General features: G+C 44.3%; 1 protein-coding gene across 1 annotated transcript in view; it reads left to right on the forward strand.

Annotated features, from left to right (window-relative positions):
- The window catches only part of LOC119302959 (protein TRIGALACTOSYLDIACYLGLYCEROL 3, chloroplastic-like), a 10,265-nt gene extending 7,898 nt beyond the window's left edge, over positions 1 to 2,367 (forward strand). The window contains exons 4-11 of the mRNA XM_037580022.1: positions 358 to 453; positions 569 to 646; positions 748 to 809; positions 894 to 969; positions 1,214 to 1,321; positions 1,473 to 1,648; positions 1,738 to 1,822; positions 1,921 to 2,367. Coding sequence (XP_037435919.1) covers positions 358 to 453; positions 569 to 646; positions 748 to 809; positions 894 to 969; positions 1,214 to 1,321; positions 1,473 to 1,648; positions 1,738 to 1,822; positions 1,921 to 1,962 — 723 coding nt within the window. The 3' untranslated portion in view covers positions 1,963 to 2,367. The remainder of the gene's footprint in view (positions 1 to 357; positions 454 to 568; positions 647 to 747; positions 810 to 893; positions 970 to 1,213; positions 1,322 to 1,472; positions 1,649 to 1,737; positions 1,823 to 1,920) is intronic.
- Positions 2,368 to 11,867: the final 9,500 nt, after the last annotated feature.

Consider the following 11,867-nt stretch of genomic DNA (forward strand, 5'->3'; position numbering starts at 1 on the left):
TGGTTTGTGGGAAAACAGACAGCCGGACGCGTCGGCGAACCGATGGGGTACTGCGTTGGATGGCAAATTACGCGTTTGAGATGCCCTTAGATGTTTTTCAAATCCATCTTATGATGCAATGCAGGCTTCGTACTGTAACTTGTCAATACATATAGAACTGTGAATCATGTTGTATTTCTGTTACCTTGGGCAGTCTAGTCACTAGTTCTCTTACGTTGCTCGTACTATCCACAAAGCAGTCACGCTGCATCTTAATTAGTATGGGTTTAAGTTATATTATGAGAGTTCTTGGGCTGCGTTAGCATTTACTCAGCAATTTCACTTATGATCCAAAATGATACTTACATTATTATGTAGATTAGACATGGTGAAGCTGTTGGAATAATCGGTCCTTCGGGAACTGGCAAATCAACTATTTTGAAGGTTATGGCGGGCCTTCTAGCCCCTGATAAGGTTGTCCCATTTTCCCAATTTATCTCTGTTACTAGTATGGTTTTGGGGAGGTACACTTTTGATGAGATACTGATTGTCATTCATTATTCATGGCTGTTTTGCAACATATGAGCAGGGCGAGGTATTCATATGCGGAAAGAAAAGACAGGGCTTAGTTAGTGATGAGGATATATCAGGTCTCCGGATTGGCTTGGTATACTTCCTAATTGTATCCATGCATTTGTGGAATGGAACGGCATGATTATCTTCTCATCCAGATTTTCATGATAAATTTGTGTGAAATTCCTTATGCAGGTATTTCAAAGTGCGGCATTGTTTGATTCTCTCAATGTTCGTGAAAACGTTGGATTTCTTTTGTAAGGAACTTCCTTTCCAGTTTCCTTGAGCGTACTTAGTTTTCAAGATTGATCTGATCTATTTCCTCTGGTCTTTGCTTTTAGATATGAAAACTCCAAGTTGTCTGAGGAGCGAATAGGTGCACTAGTGACGGAAACATTGGCTGCAGTAGGCCTAAAAGTAAGTTAAGCTTTTATCTTACTTAAGTTAACCTTTTACTGGAGTGACAGGCATTGCAGTTGGAAACATATTTCCACGGAATATTGCTTAATATTTGTATATGATATCTCTGTTTTCTGTGTATTTCAGAGAAAACATAGTTGAAGTATTCTAGATTATTGTTATTAGCTTTGATAGGTCCAGAAGAGCATTAGTTTCCTGCTAGTACTTGATTGTAATGCAGATTATCATGTAATGTGTGCAGGGTGTCGAGGAGCGAATGCCATCTGAATTATCCGGAGGCATGAAAAAGCGTGTAGCCCTTGCTCGTTCAATAATAAATGATGACACAAAAGAAACAATAGAGCCAGAGGTATGCCCTTATCAGTTGTAAGCTAATCTCATCATTTCACTCGTTATTATTACCGAATCATCGGAAGCATTTCTGAAATACCAGGAGATCAGACAGCTTAGCTTGCTTTTTAGTTGTCTTTGTGAACTCATAGTCAATTTTCTTCTGTCAGGTTCTTTTATACGATGAACCTACAGCTGGGCTTGACCCTATAGCATCCACTGTCGTTGAAGACCTTATACGTTCCATGCACGTGACAGGGAAAGATGCTATGGGTAAGCCAGGAAAGATAGCATCGTATGCGGTTGTCACTCATCAGCATAGCACAATAAGAAGAGCTGTTGATAGGTATTGGCTGGAACTGTTTTGTTCCTCTGTGCTTTGGAACTTTCTGTTGGTTAATTGTTAGGCTGAGGACCATGTTTTTAAATGTTCAGGTTGTTGTTTCTCCATGAGGGAAAGATAGTTTGGGAAGGGATGACAGAAGAATTCATGACATCAACAAATCCCATTGTACAGCAGGTAATCCAGTTCATGCCTCAATTTGCTGGAACCTTGTTTCGGAGGTATTCGTTCTCAGTAGGTTTTGTCTTACCGTGTGGTTATTTTGATATCTGCAGTTTGCCTCTGGCAGCCTGGATGGTCCAATTCGATACTTCTGAGGATTTATCCAACTGCTCTGTCGAATATTCGACACATTCCTACACAATGCCTCGTCTTAGAGAGGCATCTACAATACTTCAGCCAAGAAATATGAGCGGTGCCTTTGGTCCCATCTGGCGATAGATGGTGTTATTCAGCAACTAATAGATGCGTTCGACACACAATGATGTAACTCTCTATTTATTGAACCTCATAGGTGAATAAACAGCAAAACCAGCTTATTGATTTAGATGCTCCGTTGGTGAGTTTGGGGTCGATGTAAATGTCATTCTCACCCGGAGCAGCTCCTTGAATCCTTCATTTCTTTGTAATCTTTCATGGACAATGATTTGTGATATGATATTGATTTGTAATGTGCTCAAATATTGTCAAAACAATTGAGCAATGCCACCTCCTGAGCAAAACCCAGCAACGATTTTTTTTTTCATTTTGAGGAACCTATTTAACTTTTTTGAGGAACCAAATAAACTAGACCAGTAGGGGAGAAGCCCCTACTGACTTTTTTTTAATAAAGACCCGTGTTAGAACCAACGTTCGAACCCATGCCGGCTAGGCTGAGAGCTCATCCACAAACCAGTAAGGAAATCACAGCTGTATTCTCATGTGGGCATTAACATCTTGTGGTCTTTAAGAAAGGAGTTGCAATGCCATTACAAAAACCAGAATGCACAAGCGTATTAGAACATCTTGTTTAAGTTCACATGATCCTGCCATGTGCTGTTGGCATGGAGTATGCACAAGATCAAGGAAACCACCCCAGAAATATAAGTCACATCTTAACATTCCACTCTTAACAGTCACCAGGCAAATGAGATACAAATAAACTTCAGGTCATGCTATCTGAAATGCTAAATTTGAAAGCCAGGTATGGTTTGCAAAAGGGGTCGACCGCTGGTAACTATTCGTGAACCAGCCAATGAAGCAAAACTGGGAATATAGCATACACAAATTCAGGGCAACTCATGAACTATTTAAGACAAAGTTCTTCTGGCACGAGTATACTGAGGTTATAGCATTGATCTGGGGAAAGAACAGTACAAATGAGTTAGACCGGCATTTGAAGCTTTATTTGCCTGCCAGAAATCCAGACATGAAACAGCCCGTTCCTGGCTCCTTGTCATTACAGTGTTTGTAGGTACGTGCCCAGTCGCAGCAATTGCGTTGTTGGTACCAGAACTGCTACTCCTATAACCAAACCAAAATAACTGGAAGAAACCATCAGCTTGAAACCGGTGTGGCAGCGGCACCGGAGGACCTTCTTGCAATCACAATCCTCAAGCCTAGTCAAGTAAAACAAAAGTATCCATTAGTTTGTGAAACAGTATAGGTCCTACATGCTCAGATCAAACTACTCGTACGACATTATGGTATGCAGGCAACTAAATCCCTTAGGGCCTACTGGGAACGCATGATTCTACAATGGACACTAAATATTTCTGTGCCTATGTATATCTAGAAATAAGGTTTATGGTTGACATATCAGAAGTTCGATACGCAAGTAACCCATGGGTACAAGCAACTTTGTACTGTCAAAATGGCATGACTTTGATTCAAGTGACTGGCATGAGATCAGAAACCCCACTGGTACAAACATTGTGCTGTTAAAATCATGGCTGACACCACTGATTATAGATATGGAAACTCTAGCCCACCAATAGGGCAGAGCATGACTCCATTTGTTTTCCATGGTTCAGTGGGTAATAGTACTGATCAAAGTGGGCAACTGGACAAGGTATACATGAAGAAAGTGTGAATAGTTTGTCCGTGCGTGCGTGTGTGCATGTGTGCGCCACTTTGTGTTACCGTTTACTGTAAGATAGCAACTTCTACATGTGTTGCTGTTCCCTGAGGTGCAAAGACTAATTCACACAGCCGCAAGGATCCATGTGTAGAACTGCATCTTTGGACTAGAGAGGCAGATGTTTAATCTGGTTTCAGCATGCAACTATCAATGGCAGCATCTATCTATCTACATATCTCCTATAGCGCCACGTAACAGTATTGAAAACAAGGTCACACATACTAACAGTAACAGAGCAGTTGTCAAATATGAAAAATGCAGGCATCTAGACTAAGACCTCAATATAGGGATGGGTACAGCATCGCCATCTATTAATAACAGTACTCTGGATGCGCAACAATCTCTTACCTCGCCGAAGCGGGGCCGTGTCAAGATCGCCTAAACATGTGAAATGTGCTACAAACAGTGATTATGGATCAGGCATTACACGGAGCATTTTTCACTTCACGTCATTCCCCCTCCCCCACTTTATGTATGGAGGATATGAAATCAACTAAAATTCAAAATGCTGAAACTAAGTGCGCGGGGCGTCGGGTGTTCACCGGGATCCATGAGCTCAGGTCTGGCGGCGGAGGCGCTTCCGGAGCTTGCGGAGCTTGTGCTTGTTCATCTTGCGCTTCCGCTTCTTCTTGACGCTGTCCGCCCACACCTCCGCCTCCTTGGCCCCCCCTCCGTCCTCGCGCGCGTCAAGGTCGCCCAGCCCTCCTCTCGGGACGTCGACGAGGGACGGATATACGTGCACGGCGGGGTGGAAGGCGAAGAGGAGGTCCCGGAGCTTCGGGTCCGGGGCCGGGGCGCCCGGGAGCGTTGGCTGCGGTGGCGGTGGTGGGTGGAGGTGCGGCGTCAGGTGGGAGAGGAGCGGGACGGGGGACGGCGGTGGGTTGCAGAGGGGGAGTGGGAGACGCAGGCGCAGGAGGAGCCTGCGGGCCGGGGCGGCGGCGGCCATGGATGGATGGGAGATCCGCGGGGAGGTGGAGGCGGAGGCGGAGGCGGCTTGGATGCGAGGGTTTGGAATGGTCGGTCGCTTTGGGCCGGAGCCGGTCCAGCTAAGCCGAGCTTCCCACTGGGACCGAACCCGAGCTCAGTCTTTCGGCCGTCAACTCAACGGGCCAGCCCAGGTTTTTTTAAACAAAAATAAAATAACACAATACAATACAATACAATACATGCACGCACGTACAACCATTCCTATGAACACACACGCACATCTTATCGTTACGAGCACTGCCAAGATACTAAACCGGAACAGCCTCTTGATATTGACCCAGTCACCACATACGTCTCGTAGTCGACCGAGATGTCTCTTGCTATTGAACCAACATCGCCGGAAAATGCTAAAATAAACTAAAACGAATTCCAGCGGCAATGTCTAGAACTTGAACCACAGTGGGCTGATTTCACCAAAGAAAAAACTAAACCATTTAAGTTATGCTCGGTTCGCGGGCCAGACAAGCTAGCGTGTTCTGGCTTGGGTAATCATGTTAAACATAATGGGTTCATTTCGAATCAAAAGTCTGTTCTTGCGTTTGGTCCACCTAACCTAAGGAACAAGGACCAACTCGTTATCTGAAAATGGCATACTCGTGGGATATGCGAAGCGAAGTCATGTCTCTAAATCGGCAAAACGACTCACCCTCACCCTCGAACCCTTTCCTTCTTTGCACCGTGACCCATCGTCTTTGTTCCACCGTGACCCACCGTCCATGGCAACGCTGACGGGGTAACCAAGGAACAAGACAACCATCAATTTCCAGCAGAAAGAGTCTAAAGAGTTAATTAACGCTGCACGTCTAGGGTTTCTCGGCAGCGCCGCTGATCTGACACATCTCCTGTGGCCTTAGGGCCATGGGTGTATGGTGGATTTCGGCCCTTGCCGGCGGGAGGGTTCCATTTTCAGGTGCTTCTTTAAGTCTTGTTAGGGATTGTGTCCCGCTCACAAACGAGGCGAATGCGGCTTCTTGAAGATGAAATAAGGTTCTTCCCGCCTTGGCCCTGTCCTGGTGGTGCATCTAGCATCTTCGGAGGGCATGTGGAGGTATGTTTTCGGTGGATCTTGCGGGATTAGGCCAGTGGTTGTCTTGGTGGATGTAACACCCTCGATGCGACTATAGCTCTCACGTGTCGAGGCACGACTTAGAGACATAATCGCATTGAAGTCATGTGTCGCAAGTTAGGCAATCTTCACAACATCCCATGTAATATGAATAATAAAGGGGAGAACATAGTTGGCTTACACTCGCCACGTCACATCAGAGTACATAAATAACATCCATCATACAAACACTCATGGCCCGACTATGGCGCCAAAATAGAAGAAAACCCAACCTGCGACAAGGCCCCGAATCAAACCCCAACTAGGCACCACTACTGATCCTCGGGAAAAGACACGTAATAACGCTGAGAGTCCTCGTCGAACTCCCACTTGAGCTCGTACTCGTCACCTGGAGCGGAATCACCTGGACCTGCATCTGGAGTTATAGTATCTGTGAGCCACAGGGACTCAGCAATCTCGCACCCTCGCGATCAAGACTATTTAAGCTTATAGGAAGGGGTGAGGCAAATATATGTGGAGCTGCAGCAAGCGACTAGCATATGTGGTGGCTAACTTATACGCAAAAGAGAGCGAGAAGAGGAGGCAAAGCACGAGCGAGAAACTAGAGAGCAACCTGCGCAAACATTACTCCAACATCGTGTCCACTTCCCGGACTCCGCCGAGAAGAGGCCATCACGGTAACACACTCAGTTGATTCATTTTAATTAAATAAGGTTCAAGTTATCTACAACCGGACATTAACAAATTCCCATCTGCCCATAACCGCGGGCACGGCTTTCGAAAGTTCAATCCCTGCAGGGGAGTCCCAACTTAGCCCATGACAAGCTCTCACGGTCGACGAAGGAATAGACCTCCTCCCAAGACGTTCCGATCAGACTCGGTATCTCGGTAGCTCAAGACACTTCGACAGGTTAAAACAAGACCAGCAACACCGCCCGAATGTGCCGACAAATCCCGATAGGAGCTGCACATATCTCTTTCTCAGGGCACACTCAGATTGTCCTAGGTACGGGTAGGCCAGCCCAGAGTTGCCCCTGGTGGCCACCGGTAGCTGACAGGTGGACCAACACTCAGAGGAGCACTGGCCCGGGGGGGGTAAAATAAGATGACCCTTGAGTCTGCAGAACCCAAGGGAAAGAAAAGGCTAGGTGGCAAATGGTAAAACCAAGGTTGGGCATTGCTGGACAAGCTTTAATCAAGGCGAAATATCAAGGGGTTCCCATTATAACCCAACCGCGTAAGGAACACAAAAATCCGGGAACATAACACCGATATGACGGAAACTAGGGCGGCAAGAGTGGAACAAAACACTAGGCGAGAGGCCGAGCCTTCCACCCTTTACCAAGTATATAGATGCATTAAGATAACATAGCAATATAATAATATCCCAACAAGTAAATAAAAGATGTTCCAACAAGGAACGGCCTCCAATCTTCACCTGCAACTAGCAACGCTATAAGAGGGGCTGAGCAAAGCGGTAACATAGCCAATCAACGGTTTGCTAGGACAATGGTGGGTTAGAGGTTCAACATGGCAATTGGGAGGCTGACAAGCAAAAGGTAGGCATCGTAGCATCGGCATAGCAAGAGCGAGCAAACTAGCATAGCAAAGATAGTAGTGATTCCGAGGGTATGATCATCTTGCCTGCAAAGTTGTCAGAGTTGACTGGATCCTCACAAGCAAACTCAACGGGCCAAATTGGAGGGGTGTTGGGCTGCAACACACACGAGGCCTTTTCAGTCCCTCGGTTAACCGTTGGAGTACCAAACGAAGTCCAAATGGTACGAAACTTGACAGGCGGTCTACCGGTAGTAAACCAAGGCCACTTGGCAAGTCTCGGTCCAATCCGGAAATGTTTAATCCCCACACACGAAAGAAAGCTAGAAATGACCACCGGAGGAGAACGAAGCGCCGGAATGCAAAACGGACAACGGGGAAAATGTTCGGATGCATGAGACGAACACGTATGCAAATGCAATGTACATGATGACATGATATGAGATGCATGACAATGAAAACAACACACGGAGACAAAAGACCCGAACCCGAGAAATAAATATAACTTAACGCCGGAAACGGCAAGAGTTGGAGTACAAATTGGGAAAGTTACATCCGGGGTGTTACAACACTCCACCACTAGAAAAGATCTCGTCCTGAGATCTAGGACTAAAAGAACTCCGGGTACTCAGAACGGAGGTGATCCTCGCGTTCCCAGGTAGCTTCACGGTCGGAATGGTGTGACCATTTGACTTTGAGAAATTTGATTGACTTGTTGCGAGTCTTGCGTTCAGTCTCTTCAAGAATAGCAACTGGGTGCTCACGATAAGAGAGATCTTCTTGGAGCTCAATGTCCTCGAAGTTGACGGTGCGGTCAGGAGTCTTGAAGCACTTTCGAAGCTGAGAGACATGGAACACGTCATGAACATTTGCAAAGTTTGAAGGAAGCTCGAGTTGATAGGCGAGGTTGCCTCTCTTGCTGACAATCTTGAAAGGTCCCACGTATCTAGGGGCAAGCTTCCCTTTGATACCGAAGCGACGAGTACCTTTCATAGGAGAGACACGGAGGTAAACATGATCTCCGATCTCGAAAGCCAAATCATGGTGCTTACTATCATAGTAGCTCTTCTGGCGGGATTGGGCTGCTTTGAGCTTATCACGAATGACTTTGCACATTTCTTCTGCTTCTGTGATTAAGCCATTACCCAAAAGCTGACGTTCACCGGTTTCGGACCAGTTGAGAGGGGTACGACACTTCCTGCCATACAGAATTTCAAAAGGGGCCTTGCCTGAACTTGCTTGAAAACTGTTGTTGTATGAGAATTCAGCACAAGGAAGACAATCCTCCCACTTCATGCCGAAGGAGATCACACAAGCCCTGAGCATATCTTCAAGAATCTGGTTGACACGCTCGACTTGACCGCTTGTTTGAGGATGGAAAGCAGTGCTGAAGCGGATGTTAGTGCTCATGGCCTTCTGGAAAGAATCCCAAAACTTGGAGGTAAAGATGCTGCCACGGTCTGAAGATATCACTTGAGGAATACCGTGCAGAGAGACAATTCGAGAGGTATAGAGTTCCGCCAATTGAGCTGCAGTGATCGACTCTTTGATAGGTAGAAAGTGAGCCACATAGTTTCACAAATAGCAAACACATAGTTCCACAAATAGCAAACACATAGTTTCACGTAGTTTCACAACCACTAGACAACCCAACTACAAGAGCCAACTATCCAAGAGCAGAATTACTTGCTCCTTCCCCTCTTGGAGGTACGGTCCTCTTTACTCTTTGAACGAGTCTCTTCAGTCTTCTTCTTGGGCCGTCGAGTAACCGGTCTCTAGAAAGGGTCCGGACTCAGCAAATCCTTCTTATTCGGATTCCTCTTCGACAACTTAGATGGTTGATACGTCTTCAACGTATCTATAATTTTTGATTGTTTTTATGCTATTATATTATCTGTTTTGGATGTTTAATGGGCTTTAATATGCTCTTTTATACTCCCTCCATTCCTAAATATAGGGTGTATAGTTTTTGGCACGGAAATTAAAGAACGCACGTGGAGGGAAAATTTCACATGTTTTGGGCGAGATTACACCTAACTAATTGACATGAGAAAATAGAGGAGCATGCCTAATATATGGAAATGTAATCAAATCCCTAAAAAAATTATCCAAATGAGTGGTGCAACGCAATACACCTTATATTTTGGATTTTTTCTCAAAAATCTATACACCTTATATCAAGGAACGGAGGGAGTATTATTTTTGGGACTAACCTATTAACCGGAGGCCTAGTGCCAGTTTATGTTTTTTTTTGCCTATTTTAGAGTTTTGCAGAAAAAGAATACCAAACGGAATGAAACCTTCGCGATGATCTTTCTTGGACCGAAAGCAAACCAGGAGACTTGGAGTTGAAGTCTGGAACGCCAAGAGGCGGCCACGAGGCAGGAGGGCGTGCCCAGGGGGGTAGGCGCGCCCCCACCCTCGTGGGCCCCTTGTAGCTCCATCAACATACTTCTTTCGCCTATATATACTCTTATACCCCAGATCGACCCCAGAGAGCCACGAAACCACTTTTCCACCACCGCAACCTTCTATACCCATGAGATCCCATCTTGGGGCCTCTTCCGGCGGTCTACCGGAGGGGGAATCGATCACGGAGGGCTTCTACATCAACACCATAGCCTCTCCGATGAAGCGTGAGTAGTTTACCACAGACCTTTCGGATCCATAGTTATTAGCTAGATGGCTTCTTCTCTCTCTTTAATTCTCAATACAAAGTTCTCCTCGATGTTCTTGGAGATCTATTCGATGTAATACTCTTTTGCGGTGTGTTTGTCGAGATCCGATGAATTGTGGGTTTATGAACAAGATTATCTATGAATATTATTTGGTTCTTCTCTGAATTCTTATATGAATGATTTGTTATCTTTGCAAGTCTCTTCGAATTATCAGTTTAGTTTGGCCTACTAGATTGATCTTTCTTGCAATGGGAGAAGTGCTTAGCTTTGGGTTCAATCTTGCGGTGTCCTTTCCCAGTGACAGTAGGGGCAGCAAGGCACGCATTGTATTGTTGCCATCGAGGATAAAAAGATGGGGTTTATATCATATTGCTTGAGTTTATCCCTCCACATCATGTCATCTTGCTTGAAAAATCTTAGGGAAAAGGAACCCATAGTTAATGAGAAGATAGATCAAGATTCCACTAGAATTGATAAACTCGAAGATGTTATTACCAACTTGGGGACCGCTTTTTGTGCCGTTAAAAATATCTCAAATCCTCCTCCTACCTAATTTGCCAAGTTTATCTATGTTCCTGAAAATAAGGGTGAATCTTATAGTAAGGAAAATGAAGACCTCAAATCAATAAGTGTTCACCCCAATTTTTCGATATCATTAAGGAACCTTTTGCTACAAATGAATTTCTTGATTTCTTGCCTAGGAGTTTGATCATTAACAAAAACAAGGAACCTCCTAGGGGTTATGTGTGTTCAATTGAAGAATTTCATACCGAAGATGGCAATACCTAGATCTATTCTTGTTTGTATACCTAGCCAAGGGCATAAAACTATAGCGCTTGTTGGGAGGCAACCCAATTTTATTTATGTTCTTTGCTTTTTGCTCCTATTTAGTAATAAATAATTCATCTAGATTCTATTATGATTGTGTTTTTTATGTTTTAATTAGGGTTTGTGCCAAGTAAATCCATTAGGATCTTCTTGGGTGATTGTTGTTTGATCTTGCTGATAAAAACAGAAAGTATGCGCTCACAAAAATAATTATCATTTTTTACCAGAGAGCGATAAAATACCAATTCCAACTGCAGTAGATCAATATAGTTTTTATCCTGGTCTTACTAATTTTTCAGAATGTTTGGAGTTACAGAAGTATTCGAAACCTCCAGATTGCTACGGACTGTTCTGTTTTTGACAAATTCTGTTTTTCGCGTGTTCTTTGCTTATTTTGATACATCTATGGCTAGTATCGGGGGGTATGAACCATAGAGAAGTTGGAACACATTAGGTTTAACACCAATATAAATAAAGAATGAGTTCATTACAATACCTTAAAGTGGTGGTTTATTTTATTATACTAACAGAGCTCATGGGATTTTCTGTTGAAGTTTTGTGTTGTGAAGTTTTCAAGTTTTTGGGTAAAGATTTGATGGATTTTGGAACAAGGAGTGGCAAGAGCCTAAGCTTGGGGATGATCAAGGCACCCCAATGCAAAATTCAAGGACAACCAAAAGCCTAAGGTTGGGGATGCCCCGGAAGGCATCCCCTCTTTCGTCTTCATCTTTCCGTAACTTTACTTGAGGCTATATTTTTATTCACCACATGACATGTGTTTTGCTTGAAGCGTCTTGTATGATTTGAGTCTTTGCTTTTTAGTTTACCACAATCATCCTTACTGTACACACCTTTTGGGAGATACACGCATGAATCGGAATTTATTAGAATACTCTATGTGCTTCACTTATATCTTTTGAGCTAGATAATTTTGCTCTAGTGCTTCACTTATATATTTTAGAGCACGGTCGTGGTTTTACTTTATAG

Source organism: Triticum dicoccoides, chromosome 5A, assembly GCF_002162155.2.
Source record: "Triticum dicoccoides isolate Atlit2015 ecotype Zavitan chromosome 5A, WEW_v2.0, whole genome shotgun sequence".
NCBI classification, from domain to species: domain Eukaryota; kingdom Viridiplantae; phylum Streptophyta; class Magnoliopsida; order Poales; family Poaceae; genus Triticum; species Triticum dicoccoides.